The following is a 17,156-nucleotide window of genomic DNA, read 5'->3' as shown; positions in this document are numbered from 1 at the left end:
TTTTTTTTTCCTTTAATTAATTTTGTAAACTGTTTATGGATGACTGCAACAAAGAATTAAAGCAAAGAATAATCTCAGAAAGGTTATTAACATTATTTCAATCTCGTTTACAAAAATATATATGAAAAAGGTAACTTCAATTACAAAAGAAGCTCATTCTGTATGCAATGTATTTTTCTTTCTATAATTCCTGATGATACTCAGAATCTCAAGTTGACAGTCCAGTTTGTCTTCCTGCGCCACTTGCTTGAAATGGGGTAAGATCGACTGAAGGAACATGAAATCTGGATCTGAAGTGGGACCACTTGTGTCATCTTTCTTTCTCTTTGAAGAAATTTTTTCAACAAGGTAGTTCTTCAGGGTTTCCTCTAGCTCACTGCTGTCTTCCTTCACTTTAGAAGAAGTACTGACTCCTGATCTCTTTCTCTTAACATGATGAACAGGACCAGGTGATACTGGGAATTCCTTTGGTAGGTTCTCCTCTTTCGACAAGTTAGCAGACCCTGGATCGCAACTTTCCTGGATCTTAGTGCTAAAAAACGGGCCTATTTTCTTTAGTTCATATTGGAATCGCGAAACGAGAGGGTCTATATTCGAAGGTAGTTTTTAAATTAATTTTGTATATTGAGATTTAATTAATAGCCCTCTTTTTTTGCTTAATAATTTCTGAATCATGCTGCTCTGATGAGTTGAGTATATTTTGTTTCAGTTTGGAATTAAACCTCTTAGTCAATAGCCTACCCAAGAAGATTTTTAAGGCCTAAATTAGGTTAATTGTGGAGCAGAAACTAGGTTGAAAAGAAAGTATTAGTTGCATTAACTTAAAGTAACCTAACCCTTTTTATACCTATTTCTTGTTAAAAGTCACTTTATAAACCCAATCTGTAAAGCTTTTCTACTAAGGTCTCTTGGGTTATTCATAATAGGCTAGCCTGGAAGTCTCCATTCTTGTCCTTTTAAGGCTCAAAAGGCAGATCATGTGCATTATTCAGAAAGTCAAATCTGACCAAGCTGTAGTTAAGATAGGACATGTAAATAAAGAGAATCAGATAGCCTTGAAAAGATAAAGGTAAAATTCTACTTAGCTACTTTTGGCTCTCTTGGAAAGGGGTTAGGTTAGGAAAATGAAACTTTCAAGGATGGGTCTACAGGCTAAATAGGCTATGTCCTAGGAAGGTATCCTGAAGTACCTACCTCCACTCATTCTCCCTCTATAGGATCCTGAAATTTGCCTACATGACAGGTCTATAGCCTATCTATTGAAGTTTTGACAAAACAACATTTTTCCTTAATTTTCAGTTATCAGTTTCTTTTTCTCTGACTTTGGTTCTGAAAATTCAATTCTTGTTATGTGAGTAGAAGCTTAAGCCATATCAATGTTTTTTTTTTCAAATTTCATGAAATGTATTTGCATATACACCAAAACACACACTCAGTTTATTCCTCCAGATTTAACAAAAGAATTTGTTGATTCAGAGTTTACAGTCCAGCAGGTTTATCTGACACTCCAAAATCTTGATCCAGGAAAGGCACCAGATATTGATGGATTTTCCAATGTGATGTTACGTGAACTTGCATCTGTGCTTGCTGGACCACTCACTTTTCTCTTTTATCTCTGTCTCTCATCTGGTAAATGTCCTTCAGCTTGGAAAAGAACTATCATTAGGCTGTTGTACAAGAATGGTTCAAAGTCCCATTTCAATAATTACAGACCAATTTCAAATACATCAATCTTTTCCTATATAATGGAGAAAATTGTTGTGAGTAGAATCCAAGCACATTTTGAGGAAAACAACTTATGGCATTCTGCTCAGCATGGTTTCCGTAAACGACGATCTTGTAACGCGCAACTTCTTGAGGTGATTTGTGATTTTCAATTGATGGCTGATAATGGTATTTTGTTTGATTGTATTTAAATTGACTTTTCCGAAGCATTCGAGAAAATTTCCATTCCACTTCTGATAAACAAATGTCAACTATATGGTATAGGCCCACAAACTAAAGCATGGATAACAGATTATCCTACAAATAGAACCCAAGAGGTTGCAGTAGGTGATGCTTTGTCATCACCTATTTCCGTCATAAGTGGAGTTCCACAAGGTAGTTGTCTTGGGCCAGTACTCTTCTGCCTTTTTATCAATGATTTGCCAGGCGTTGTTAGGAATTCGACCATAAAAATGTTTGCAGATGATGTAAAAATCTACAGGCCAGTCATGAGTGAACATGAAATTTCTTTACTTCAAGAGGATTTGGTTGCTCTGGGCCAGTGGTGTACTGCAAACTCTATGTTCATTAATGAAACCAAGTGCAATGCTGTGCACTATTTGCGTAGACTTCCTCAACATTACCATTACTTTGTTGTTGGTAAGTTAATTTCAAGTTTAGAATATGTTTGTGACCTTGGTATTTGTTTTGATTCAAGTCTCAAATTTAATAAACATGTATCAGATATCACCCATAAGGCGAATTACCAATTACTACGTCTAAGGCGTAATTTTTCTAAGTTTAATCTCCATTCACTGATTTCACTTTATGTATCCATTGTACGTCCAGTACTTGAGTATTGCTCATCAGTATGGTATCCCCTTAATAAGAGAGATAGAGAGAGGGTTGAGAGAGTGTAACGTAGGGCCACCAAACTCATACCATACCTGAGTCATCTACCTTACCACCAGAGAATGCAAAGACTACAGTTGCCTTCTCTCCAGTTCAGACATGATAGAGCCGATGTAGTAAATACATTTCGCATTGTTAGGAATATTGATAATATCACCCCAACTCACTTTTTCACTTTTACAGAATACATTAGTACCCGTCAACACCAACACAAAATTTACCCAACATGTTCACAGAAAAGATTAGGCCAAAACTCTTTGTCTAGCCGAGTGTGGAAGACTTGGAATTCACTTCCATCAGAAATAGTTGCAAGTACCTCGGTCCAGTCTTTCGAAAGTAGTTTAGCCTCTAGATATTTCTATACTAGGTCCTATCACAATCCATTTTGAGATTATTTTTATTTTTGTATTACCTGATTTGTGACAGTGTGACAGTTATTTTGTAGGCTTACTTTTTTGTATGTTTCAATTATTAACAGATATGTATCTGTTAAGTTGGTATGTTCTTGTATGTTTCAGTAATATTGTTTTTCCAATGTTTTTAAGTTACTGTATGTTTTTGTTATGTCATTGATATTGTTATTGACTTTTTATAATTGTTTTGTGCGACAAGCTTGTTAAAGCTTACCGTATCTTGGTATTAATAAATAAATATCTTTGAAACCTTATAAATTGGGATTGAGCAAAGCTGTGTAGCTGAAAACAGTTTGTTGTACTTCATTTAAGCAGAAGATCTATTTCACAAGGTTTCACTTCTATAACACACATATTTTTAAAGGTCATCAAAGGTCAGGACCCTCTAGAGAGGAGTGGAGATAGGTACTACAAAATACCTTCCCAGGACATACTTTAGCCTGTATACCCATCCCTGAAAGTTTCATTTTCCTAACCAAACTTTTTTCCAGGATAGCCAAAAGTAGCTAAAGTAGAATTTTACCAAGAAAAATGTCTACAGGGTTTCCTCATTTATTATTTTGGTAAATTTTTGGCAGTTCATATTTTGACTTACAAATAAAGTAAACATACCATTTGATGCCTTTTTTTATGCTCTCCAAATATAACAATTATTTTTGTTGGAAATGAATTTTACCCCTAGGCCTATATACCAATTCAGGTTCTATATTTGCACATTAGGGGGGTGGGGGTAAAGTTTATTTCTGATGCAAATTAAAGGTAAGTTTAAACTTTACATCACCCCCCTCCCCCCAATGTGCAAATATATACCCTAAATTGGTCTATTTAGTGATGGGGGTAAAATTCATTTCTGGCATAAATGATTATTATATTTGTAATAAAAAAAGGCATTGAGTTTGAGTAGTATGTTCACTTTATTTGTAAGTTAATAATTTCCTAAATGTAATAGTCAATATCCTACCCTAATGTCAAAATTTTATCTCAGCCCCCCAATGGGACCCCAGAGGTGTAGGTGTAAAAATTCTTTTTATGAATTCATTTACCACCTAAAAGATAAAGGTGCTGTTGATGTGTCAGAATAGGCTATTTTCTGAACACAAAATTTATTATGTCCACCTTTGCAAGTGTAGGCTTTATGAGCCCCTGTGTAATAGTTGCAGGGCTGGATACAAGCATTTATAAAATGGGCTATACAAAAGTTTGCAGTATCTTTTATGTGGTATCTTTCAAATTGTCATTATTTGGTATAATGCACAGGTTGTGAATGAGAACTAGACACTAAAAAGAGTATTCTTTAATAATGAACCAAACTTGACTTGTAAGGTGTCCATATAATAGGAAAGTACCCTAAAATGTTATGCAAGCCTACCAAAATAGGTATATTTCTTATGGGTGATGTAATTTAGCTAAGACGAAAATGAAAATTCTTCATGCTCTCATCATTCATGCTTTTTTTATGCTCTCATAATTAAAGAATCACTTCTGGGGCTAATTGCATCTTGAGCCCTTAAGGGGCCACAAGGGTATTTCATTGTTGTAACCACAGAAAGAAGTTATCAACACTAATTAAATTATTGAAAAGTGGTAAAAAAAAACATGACTAGTTTATAAATAAGTTGTTCAAGAGTAATATATTCCAAAGATGCTTATTTGTAAAAACTCAAACCTCATTTATTAGGCAAGACAAATATAAACCATTTTCCTACTGTTTCAATTCAACTTTCTTTCTTTTTTTTTTTTTTATGCCAATGACAAAAATGGCACTGAATTTTGCGATTTGTAACTTTTCCATCAACAATTCAGGGTGTATATTTGCACATTCAGGGGGGGGTGTGGTAAATTTGCATTGGGCTATATAATTTAGCTAGGATGAAAGTGAAAACATCATTTGATGCTTTTTTATGCTCTTTCATAATTCATAGGAAATACCTTCAGGGCCCCTTTAAGGACTCAAGATGCAATTAGCCCCAGAAGCAATTCTTAAATTATGAAAGAGCATAAAAAAGGCAGTTTAGGCAAAATTTGAAAAACAGTGTTCTAATAGCCCATAACTTAAGATTCTGTTAAATATATATAGGTCTGTAATATTCTATAGGCCTAACTGACATTAGGCTCATTCTGAATTTGTTAAATTTTTTTTCTGGGATATATTCTATTTTGAGGCCTAAAAGGGTAACTTAGTAGCCTACCTTGTGTATAGTCTAGACAGTGAAGTAAAGTTAAAAATTAGTTTAAAACTAATTAAATCTAAAATTTAGCTTTTAAACAAGCCCTGAAACAACTGTGATGTTTTGAAGCCCTGTCAATGAACAGAAAAAAGGGAAAAAAAAACAGAATAATAAAAAGAGAAGGAGGATGTATTAGTACTACCCATGCACAAATGTGCTTTTCTTGTTAAATGTGAGGTTGTATACATTCTATTTAGGGTTTTCAATAGAGGGTTGCTTTTTGTTTTGCTGTGATGCCATTTTGAGGAGTTTCGGGCTCTTTTTAAGAATTCCTCAAAAAAAATTTTCCAAAATTACATTTTACTATAAAGACTAATGAAAGTAATAATTACCATTCCCAAATTAGTTACAAATAGAATTTTTTTACTCTCTGGACAGCTTTTTTTAAAAACATGTTAATATTTTGGTTGCTATGGTCTGTTTTTGAGCCCCTTCAAAGGCTCAAAACCTTCAATGAATTTTGTACCAGAAGTGATTGTAGAGTTTGGAAAGAACATAAATATCATCAAGCAATGGATTCACTTACTTCCTACCTAATTGTGCGAAGATATAGGGGCCTATATTTATGCACATCTATGGCTCTATGTATTTCTCCATTAAATCAATCCACTCATCCATTGTAGCTCATATATTAAAGCTTTAATCCCAGTAATTTATATTGGGGATTGAGGGCACAATTTACCAAATATCATTGGAAACGATTTTAAAAATATAAATAATCAAAGGAAACATGCTAATCTGAGAAAAAGAAATCTGCATTTTATAAATCAGGAATTTCATTATTTTGTCTTAGTTTTTATATATTCCTTTGGCTACATATGGGAGGGGGGCTCATTTGAAAATGAGTTCATTACTATATTTGGAAAGAGCATAAAAAAAAGGAATCAAATTGTGTATTCACTTTGTCTTAATCTCAGCTGTTGAATTGTGTGTCTGCTTTTTCCTCTCTAATCAATACTGAACTTTGATGAACTTAGGTCAACTTTGGCGTTAAAGTTCTTTTTAAATATGTGCAAAGCACAAATTAGGCCCAAAACGGTATTTTCAGCTTCCTAATTATGTCAACAGATTTGAAAGGAATATGTGCCCTGCAGAGGTTTTTTGAAGTTTTGACTTCTCCCCCCTTAATGGCCATTTACATTTGCTTTTTATTGATGCAACCTTCAGAAATACATATACTGGTTCAAGGAAAGTGTTTTGAGGCTTATTACCTTTGCTTAATCTTTTTACAAGGTTTCCAAAAATATGAGAAAGGGTGTTGTAAATTTGAAAGATGAACTTAGACCTGCATGTGAACTGTAGATCCCTTTCATGGTTTATTCTTCTGCTACAAGTTTTTCCCAAGTGGAAAGTCATCCCAAAGGGTAGAAGTAGTAACTTGAAAAAGCCTTCTGGGATCCTAATTTAGGATCAATGTAGACTTTGCATTGAAAGGTGCACTTTGAAAATGTGACAATTTTGTTGGTAAATTTTAAAGCTAATGGTTTTTATGGTTGACTAGCCGTTGTTAAATGAGATCCTCATTCACTTTCATTACTGTTCCTGACTGTAATCTATTTCAAGATTGGAATTTTAAGACATGTTTTTTGTAATCTTGATTTCATCTATAGATGCTCTCTTGCTTACTTATGTCTATCATTTATGTATTAGTATATAGAATGTCGTCCTATCGCTAGCAAGTGCGATTTAAGGTAATTTAAGGTAATGTCTTATTTATCTGATTATTTGTTTATAAATAAAAAAATAAGTAAACTTCGAAAAAAATTAACTTCTGCTCGGAATTGAAGAATTTGGGTTAAAAAAATATGACACATTTCAGTTGCAACTGTTGACACATTTTGAGGCTATATCAATTTTTACCTAAATCACTTGGGAGTTTCTAATTATGGACTTAGTCTCTGAAACGGTCAGCTGATGCTGGAACTCACGAAATAATTTTTGAGATTTGAATGACCTGAATATAACTGGCTAGTTTCCTTATAGATAATGATGTCAAGACTATACGTTGGCAATCTGCTAGACAGCGTCCGTCGTGAAGATCTGGAAGATGAATTTAGCAAATATGGGACTTTGAAGAACGTATGGGTTGCCCAGAACCCCCCTGGTTTTGCCTTTGTTGAATATGACGATGAAGCCAATGCAAACAATGCTGTCTCAAACATGAATGACGCAGAATATTTTGGATCAAGGATCAAGGTTGAGGTATCTGCTCCAAGACGTGGTGGAAGAGGAGGCCGTGGCTTTGGGTATGTGCAAATCAGTTATCTTTTGGATTGTTGTCATTATTCTAATGTTATTAAATTTAAACTTTGTCTTTTGAAAGTTAAATCTATGTTTTAGCCCTCATATCAAATAGTTGTTCATCAATGATTTCTTTTGGTTTTAAAACTGTATAAATAACTATTTGTGTAATTTGTGTTTATTTTATTCAATTATATCCTTAGTTTTCACATTGATTTTCTTAAATTTATTTAATTTCACCTATTTTATAAATTCACCAATTCAGGTAAAATTGAATTCCTTTTAAATGGCAGAATGCTTTTACCTTGCAGGAATTTTGTAAGGGTTTTTTATTAAGGGGAGTCAATAACTTAAAGATCGCTCTGTCTAGTATAAACTTTATGGCCAAACTTTGTAGAATTGATTGGGCAGTCTGGCCATAACTTCTGGTCCTTGGATAACAGATCCGAGTTAGCGACAGGGAACTAAAAGTCAGCTCCACCTACTTCGTAAAATTTGGAAAAACAATTTAACTTTTCCTGTATTTGTGGGAGATGAGGATATTCCAGATCTAATGAAACTTGCATCATTAGAGTTAATTTTGTTCTTTCGATTGAATAGAGTCGAATTTTCTTATTTAAGTTCAGGAAAGGAAAGATCTTAAAAATATTCTATTCTTCCTGCTTGAGACTCACTTGAAAATCAGCTCAAAAGAAGTATCATTTGAGTAATTTGACAGCTTTGGAAATTATCTGTTGTGCCAACTGTCTTGATTGAAAATCTTGATGACACAGGATAATTATTTTTTATGCTGTATATACCTTGAATAGATAGCATTTTGCTTAATAATTAGTAAGAGATTGGATTTTTTCTATTATATGAAACTAGCCTCTTTTTAGGTTTTCGAACTATTGAAACATTTAAAGATCCCAAAGCAATTTTTACCAATATTGCTTTGTGAGTTTCCTCTGGTGCTGAGAAAATTTACAAGATGGTTTTTAATTCCTTGAAGTGAAGTATGGATTTGGGCATAGACACTGATAGAACTATTTCATTTGCTAATTGTGTATTCTATCCATTGTTATTAGAGCTATATTAACGATTTATCCATTTATTGAAAGAAGATTTGTCTTCGTTTTGCTTTCTACTAAATAACAGTCCGGTTGCCTTTCTTATCATCCTTACAATGGCTTTTAACAGGTATACTATGTATGATCTGCTGATATGGCCTCCCCTGCTAAATACCTGTCTTGTTTGTGCCTCTGCTCCAAGACGCCGAAAAACACGTTTTTAAAGCTAGACACAACTCCCCTGTCTTTGACATGTCCAAGGGAAAGATCGAAGTTCAGAATTGCAGTCTTTTCTCTGTCTACAATTAGCCATGTCTTGATGCAACCTATTGCAAAATACTTGATATTTTCAATTCAACTGCCTATATGGTATGGGATGCATTTTAATAGAGGATTCCTCAGCAGTCTATTGACTGCATATCCTTATGGTGAATGATCCTGTCATTCAATGGGCACAAGAATGAAGTCAGTCTAATAAACACACTTGAGGTCCAGGGTTCATTCCCCACAGAAAAAATTATTATATTTTGCCCTTGAACACTGGATCTCTGTTACTTTGTTGCTTAAACGTTGACTGTTCCTAAGGCTTGACGAGTGTTTTGTTATAATAAATCTTTGGTCGTATTGGTAAGTGCAAAATGCTTTTGACTAATTCTTATGAGCTTCCTTTTTGTCTAGTGGAGGCCGTGGAGGTTACGACAGAGAAGGTGGTGGTCGTGGATTCAGTCGTGGTGGTCGTGGCAGTTATGGCGGTGGTGGTCGTGGCAGTTACGGTAGCCGTGATGATGACTACCGCTCATCCCGTCCACGTGGAGGTTATAGTAGTGGTGGTGGAAGGTATGTTGTTTTTTTTATCCAGGCTTTAAAGTATCATAAATTTCAAATCCAATATTCGAAAACTTAAAAATAGTTACAAACTACTAAATGTTCATTTTTTACCTCACTACTGTTTCTCAGGGTAATGGAAAGCCTCATTTGATGGTTTAAGAAAATTGGTGATAAGAGACACTGCAAGATTGACATATTGGCATCTTTGTATGCCCCAGTGTCATTCTGCTTTCCAGTAAATAGTCCTAAACTTCTAATACCAGGTTTTCTCTTTGGAAATCAAGTGGGAATGCATTCTTAAGGATATTTTTCAAATTTTATGTACTTTTGGTAAAAAAAAGAATGAAGCGTTGGTACAAAAAAAAATGCATGACAAACTACATTTAGATTCATCGTTAAGCAGAATTGATACTATTTCAACTTGGTAATAATGAAACTATTCTTCTTTTCATAGCATTTTACAAGCAATTGCTATGTCCTTCAAAAGGGGTATTGAGTGCTCCAAATATTCTATTTTGAAAGAACAAAGGCTACCTCTGGATGCAGAACACCTCGGGTTTAATTCTTTATGTAGGCGGGATGCGAGTTATATTTGGTATTTTAGAAAGGTAAATAATGTGTTGTACCTGATAAGAAAACTGTTAAAACACAGTAGCATATAATAAGTGAGACAACCTGCAAAATTTTTTCAAAATTAAGCAAGGTCAATTGATGGCTTGTTGGGCTAATTTTTTTTTATGAGGTACCAAACTGCACTTAGAAATTTGGTTTAGAGGGATTAGAACCCAAGACTTGCTTTTTCTTCCTTTGGAGGAGGGTGTTTGTTTTTGTACTATTTTTTACAAGTATCCAAGACAGAGGAATTACCATAAAGTATGATACACAGATATGCACCCAGCTGTGCTAGGGACTTTGCAGTTGCTGACCACGTATTACATTAAAGATATTGAAAATTAAGATGATGTAATATATTTGGAATAGCTAAATTGCTCAGTGCCCCCCCCCCCCCTATCATGGGCTACCTTGATTTGCTACTGCAGTCTCTGTTTTTGACTTCTTGGGTACACGGTCGGCAAAAATTATAGCTCATAACATTTCTGAATTTAAGAGTTAGATTTACAAACTCTTTTGAAAAAAGTCCTAATCTGGAATCAATCCTCAGAACCAAGGTTGAAACGTTTCTGTTTTTTTTCTCTATATGTTTTTACTCAGTTGCTATATTTCATGTATTTAGTGGGTATTGTATTGTGTGAATTATTTAATGCAGCGTTTAACATCTAAATCATCTTTCTTAGACACTTCAACAAAATCCGATCATGTGGTAATTATGGAAACTTATTTGGAAAGCTAAATAAATCGAATACTTTTTTTGTGTCAAAATTTGTCCCTTAATATCCCCATAGATTTCAATTCTGTTGCTTTCAGCAAACCCCATTAGCTGCAAGATTATTCCAGGCTAAAAATGAGAGGAATTTTGGGAGTCTAAATATGGGTTTTTTGTTTCTTGAACCTACCCAACTTGTTGGTACGAAAAATTTACAAGTACGGATAAGCTTTACGTTCTGGTTTGTTAGTTGCTTAAACCATTGGTCTAGAAAAAAAAATGTTTTGCCCACTTGCATCAATTTAGGGTGCCGTCTATTTGAAGGATTATTGTTTTTCGCCATGCAATGAACGTTTGAAGGTACTTGTTCAAGTGGTAATCTAATTACATCTCCTCATCCTTCATCTTTGCTGCGTTATTGAACTTAAGCTGAGATCTTGAGGTGCTTGCGGAAAAGCTTCGGTGAGGCCTCTACTTCCATTAATTAACAGATATAAATTTTGGTATGCAAAGTGTAGCAACTGACAAACAGAATAAATCTTCAATAATGAAAAACTAGTTTTTAAAAGTTTACTTTTTAAGTCTTATTTGGTCTGACGAATTCTTAATTAAATATCTGTAACCAGTGCAGAGGAAAGGGGGAGTTGTTGACGTGGATGGTTACACTCCAGTATGTTTAAATAATCCCTAGCTTTAAAATTTCGTGAACCAGTGAGAATATGCAATCCTTTAAATTACATTTTGTTTCTACTTTCAACTTGCTCTAAGATGTTTAAAGGATGTCAATTTTTATTACTGCTTTTCGATAATATACACTGCTTTATATCGCTAACCCAACGCTCATTTCTTCACTACAGCCGCTATGGCGACTCATCAAGTTACGGTGGATCTTCTTACGGCAGTGGCGGCGGTGGCCGATCCTATGGTGGATACTAAAAACTTGACTGTATCTACAAAATACTCTTCTTCTTCTTCTTCTACAATGTACAAAATTATCGCTGAGATGAGTTTCTTTACACTCTACCAATTCGGAATCGAAAAGCTTCGTATACGTTCAGCGTCTTCAGTGTTCTTCAATACGAACCCATTCGTTTCGCATTCGTCGTTTTGTAACTGTTCTTTATAATTATATACAAATGAATATAACTTCTACATGTTTGCCATATATTCGACGTTTTAGATAATTTTTTTGTTCGTGTATATTGGGTTAAGCCCCTTCTGGTAAAAAGAGAAGCAACGTGTGGATGCCATTGTGCGAGCTCGGTGTTGTTGTTAAATACTAAAATGTAATCTTTTATATCTACAGTACGAGACGCTTGATTTTTTGTCAGCATTAAATATCTGAATTGTACTCTGGGAGTGTTTTCTTTTATAATGATAAATGATTTGCAAGTAAACTATGTCTTCTTTGGACTTCAATAAATTTAAATACATATTCTAAATTGTACGTTGAAACAAGAACAATCTCAGACAATCAAAAGATGAGGGGTAAAACTATTATTGTTTCAGTTTTGAACACATTTTGGAAACATTTTCTGGCTAAAAAGAAAATGCTACTCCTAAGAGAGGGATGAATCCATGCACAATTATTCCTTTTCGCTAGACACTTTCTGTAGTAATCTGATAGAGTGGGGCAAAGTCAAGTATCCCTGATTTATGACAATACCTTTTAGCTACCTTCATGAAATTCCAAGATTACCGCTTCTGTTGCTTTGGGGTATGGGAGGTGATGGGGCTACAGAATTTTAAGCTGATGTATAATTACTGCTCGTCCTTGTTGGTTGGTTGCTTAGTTTATATCTAGGAGAAAGGATGGTTAAAGAAAGGTACTGAATATAAGTTGGTAAGAAGGCTATTAGGTAGTCATGAGCTATCGGCGGTGGTTTTCAAGGGTTTGACATGAAGGAAAAAGTTTTAAAGCAGAATGTTATAAAGGAACTTCCGAAGAAAAGTAGCCAAAGTAAGTTTTCTTCTATTCTTAATACTTTTTTTTATACGTTGTAATTATGTGGTATTGAGAAGAGTGTTCCAGAGTACATTTAAATACTGAATGCAAAAGGTTAAACCTGCCATTTGAGTTATTTTGTTTAGCTCAAATAGTTCTATAAGTGTCTTGACTTTCGAGTTTTAGCAAGAAGGCTTTTTATGAGCAGATTTTACCTTGCTTATGGTCATAGAAATAACTACAAGATACATAAATAGCAAGTTACGAATCTGGGTCGCTCTGTATTTGACCCTCTGATAGTGATCCTGTCAGGATCATTTTATATGTGAATAGAAAGTACCTTCGCAAGGGGTACCATCTTATATTACCAATTATCCTACCATTTTGTATCAGGGTTTAGGTCTCTTCTCACGTTGGTAGAAGCGGTATTTACGTATTGGCGGGGCTAATTTTGTAACTGAATGTTCATTGAAGGGAAACTTTAGTAAGCTGAGCACCCGATTGTTAGTGCTGTAATTTCCCAAATATAGTAGAAATAGGTGTACTAAGTAAATTAGTAAAATGTTTGGTTGATTATTTCTAAAGGAATTTTAGATACATAATGATCGTGATGTCAAATGAACGTACTTGCACAAGCCCACTGAATGCGTATCGTATTATAGTGAGAAATTGTGTCTTGTTGGGACAAGGTGCTGGGGCTGTGTAGTGTGATGAATGTATCTAGTCTCGGCAACTTCGGCTGTAGTGATTTACAAGGCGTCAACTTAATCAAATAAACCGAAATTGCTGAGTGGCATACTTTGCGTGTTTTTTGTTTCTTAAAGTTACTTGGAAACGTATCTTCTGGGTTTAAGCTGTTTATTTGCTAAGTGGAAGATCTCAAAATCTTCATGTTTATAAAAACAACTCTACAACCATACGATCTGGCCTTTAATATTATTTAAAATATGTTTGACGTCTTTCGAATTATTCCTATGGATTTAACAATAACTTTTGAGTTGAATCTAATCGGCAAAAGTGAAAATAATTTCCAAATAAAAATTTTGGAGCTAGTATTTACTTTATTATTTGTAAGATAATATGAAAATGGTTTTTGTTTTTTTTGTTTTTTTTTTCAAAATAAAGCAGTTTAACCAATTAATTCCATTCGCATTGAGATATAACTATAGCTGAGATTTAGTCTCTTTTTTAAACCTAGTATTAGCTAATTGTAATCATAGGGCTTCAGTGTATACACACCACTGTATATAAATAACATACAGTAGAGTCAATAATCAGTAATATTTGGGTACTACAGTGTTGGCACGTATAAAAGCTCTGCCCTTATCCTCGTCTATAAAAAATTCAGTATGTATTACCCTGGAACACGTATTTTCGTAGAAACTTTCTCTAAATGCCTTTGAAACCAAGGTGAGACTTTGAAACTTACTTGTAATTTCAAAAAACATCTAATAATAACATTACACTACTAATTACCAATTTTTATATACGTATTGGAGTAAATTAATGTAAAATTATATTCTTTAAAAGTTGGTGTTACAAAGATGAAGCCTAGTTTCGCGTTTAAGGGAAATCTGACTTGTCTACCCGTGAAAAAATCTAATGTCGCTTATGTTTCTACGTTCTCAGGAGCACTTGCATCTCGGTCCGGCTTTGTATAAGGGTTAAGGTAGGAAATGATTCTACTTTGTATTATTTGTATACAGTGACGCATACATTGATCCAAGCCATTTGTTTTTGTAATTTTGAGAATGGTAATCTAATGGGAATTCTACGAGTCTTAAGGTCTGTGTTCAAAGTGCAAACTTGGATCTGTTATCATATATATATTTTTTTTTTAATTCTGTTTTTGCGTACGATTTCAATTTTTCAACATGGAAATGCCAATTTTGCTCTAATTCGGCAAGTTAGAAGCAGTTTTATCTATATACCGCATTGTATTTCTGAAATTACTTTGCCCGTTCAATATAAAAAGCATTGAAAAAATAATCCTATTAAAAAAAAAAATCCTATTATGACTCAGGGTTTGTCGCGATTTCGCCAAAAGTCATAATTGAGTCGGAGAAAGTAATAATGTATCACTGGTAAGTTTATTTTCCCTTCTGCTAGGACTAAGAACTTAGCCATTTCTACTTGAGAGTTTCTAACAGCACTGAAAATTTATGATCAATGATTAGAAACACTGCTACAAGGGATTAATGTAACTCAGGATCGACTATTGGTCCCAGGTTGGTGTGACTATTGAAGAAGTGTTTTGTCTCCTTTTTTAAACAATAAGCTTTGCCAGAAAGAAATATTTCCTGATCTGCGTACATATGTCGTTTTCGTCTTCATCAATAAATTACGTTCATAAACATCAATAATAATTAAAACATCATAAATTGATGTTTTTATCTTCAGCAGATTTCCTATCAATGTATGTCGTCAGTGGCCGGCCTTTATTCCTGAGCAAAATGCTCAACAGGACTGCAAAAGTGGGGCAAAGTTAAAAAACTTAACTAAAAGTGTTACTGAGACGCAATATTCTTGTTTCTAGGACATGTATAAACTTTCTGAAAAATTTAAGGTTTTTTTTCCAGCTCTCTTGCTGGTAGTAATAATATCTCCAATAAAATTATTAAAACTCAAGATTGATGTTTGAATGGATTGCTAGAACGAACAACATTTTGAAAAGGAAACGTATAAGAAATTGAAAGTAACTCACTTATAAATACCCCCCCCCCCTACAGCCCTCAGGGTAAGGGTTTTAAGTTATGCCCTAGGGGCATATAAGGTTTTTATAGAAAGTGTTGTATTAGAAACTTCAAAAAGGGCTCATTCAATTGGAAATTGAAAGGGCTAGTGCCCTTTTTCATAGTAGAAAGGGATTGGAGGTTAACAAAACCCCCTCTCACGCCCATCATCTCCCCAAACACATCCAATCAAATTTTGAGATAGCTATTTTTTTCAACGTAGTTAAAAGTTCTGGGAATTAGGTCTTAGAGGAGGACACTCCTCCCACAGCCCTCAGGGCGAGGGTTGTAAGTTATGTCCTGCGGGCATATAAGGTTTTTATAGATAGCGTTGTCGTAGAAACTTGAAAAAGGGCTCATTGATTGGAAATGCAAAGGGCTAGTGCTCTTTTTAATAGTCAAAAGTGATTGGAGGACAACTAACCCTCTCTCACGCCCACCTTCTCTCCAAACACATCCAATCAAAATTTTGAGATAGGCATTTTATTCAGTGTAGTTGAAAGTTCTGGAAATTAGGTCTTTGAGGATGACACCCCCCACCCACACAGCCTTCAGGGCAAGGGTTATAGGTTATGACCAGGGGGCATATAGGAATTTTATAGAAATCATTGTCGTAAAAACTTCAAAAAGGGCTCGTTTGATTGGAAATTGAAATGGCTAGTGCCCTTTTTAACAGTTGAAAGTGATTGGAGGGCAACTAACCCCCTTTCACTCCCACCATTTCCCTAAGCACAAGCAATCAAAATTTTGAGATATCCATTTTATTCAACGTAGTTGAAAGTTCTGAAAATTTGGTCTTGGTATATGATAACCCCCTCAGAGCTCTCAGGGCAAGGGTTGTAAGCTGTGCCCAGGCGGCATATAAGGTTTTTATAGAAAGTGTTGTCGTAGAAACTTCAAAAAGGGCTCATTTGATTAGAAATTGTCGAAAGTGATAGGAGAGTAAGAACTCTCCACGCCCACCATTTCCCAAAACATCCAATAAAAATTTTGAGATAGCCACTCTGTTCGACGTAGTTGAAAGTTCTGGAAATTATGTCTTCGAAAATGGCAAATACCCCTCGGGTCAAAGGTTGTTCGTTATGCCCTGGGGGCATATAGGGTATTTATATATAGGGTTGTTGTAGAAACTTCAAAAAGGGCTCATTCGGTTGGAAATTGAAAGGGCTAGTGCCCTTTTTAATAGTCGAAAGTGATTGGAGGGCAACTAACCCCCCCCTCTCGCCTACCATTTCTCCAAACACATCCAATCAAAATTTTGAGAAACCCCATTTTGTTCAACGTAGTTGAAAGTTCTAGAAACTATGTCTTTGAAGATGCCAAACCCCCAACACCCCTCAGGGAAAGGGTTGTAAGTTACGCCCTGGTGGCATATAAGGTCTTTATAGATAGTGCTGTCGTGGAAACTTAAAAAAGGGCTCATTCAATTGGAAATTGAAAGGGATAGTGCCCTTTTTAAAAGTCGAAAGTGATTGGAGGGCAACAAACCCCCCTCTCACGCCCACCATTCCCTAAACAGATCCAATCAAATTTTGAGATAGCCATTTTTTTCAACACAGTTGAAAGTCCTGGAAATTAGGTTTTGGAGGATGACCCCCCCCCCCCCCAGCACTCAGGGTTGGGGTTGTTAGTTATGCCCTGGGTTTTTTTTTTTATAGAGTGTTGTTGTAGAAACTTCAAAAAGGGCTTATTAGATTGGAAATTGAAAGGCCTAGTGCCCTTTTTAATAATCGAAAGTGATGGGAGGGTAACTAACACCCTTCTTACGCCCACCATTTCC

General features: G+C 34.9%; 1 protein-coding gene across 3 annotated transcripts in view; it reads left to right on the top strand.

Moving 5' to 3' along the window:
• Nucleotides 1–11,851, top strand: part of LOC148956783 (putative splicing factor, arginine/serine-rich 6) — a 29,291-nt gene extending 17,440 nt beyond the window's left edge. Inside the window, exons 1-4 of one of the 3 annotated variants that reach the window (XM_089087296.1) lie at nt 523–599; nt 7,241–7,503; nt 9,226–9,384; nt 11,557–11,851. In XM_089087296.1, the coding sequence (XP_088943422.1) occupies nt 7,244–7,503; nt 9,226–9,384; nt 11,557–11,635 (498 nt within the window). In that variant the 5' untranslated portion in view covers nt 523–599; nt 7,241–7,243 and the 3' untranslated portion in view covers nt 11,636–11,851. Of the gene's footprint in view, nt 1–522; nt 600–7,240; nt 7,504–9,225; nt 9,385–11,556 lie in introns of those variants that run through there. The other 2 variants (XM_089087297.1, XM_089087295.1) reach the window with 2 other exon arrangements.
• Nucleotides 11,852–17,156: the final 5,305 nt, after the last annotated feature.

This window comes from Artemia sp. Qi Xiang Cuo, chromosome 1 (genome assembly GCF_049724085.1).
Source record: "Artemia sp. Qi Xiang Cuo chromosome 1, ASM4972408v1, whole genome shotgun sequence".
Taxonomy (NCBI): domain Eukaryota; kingdom Metazoa; phylum Arthropoda; class Branchiopoda; order Anostraca; family Artemiidae; genus Artemia; species Artemia sp. Qi Xiang Cuo.
This window is presented reverse-complemented; position numbering and strand designations above follow the sequence as displayed.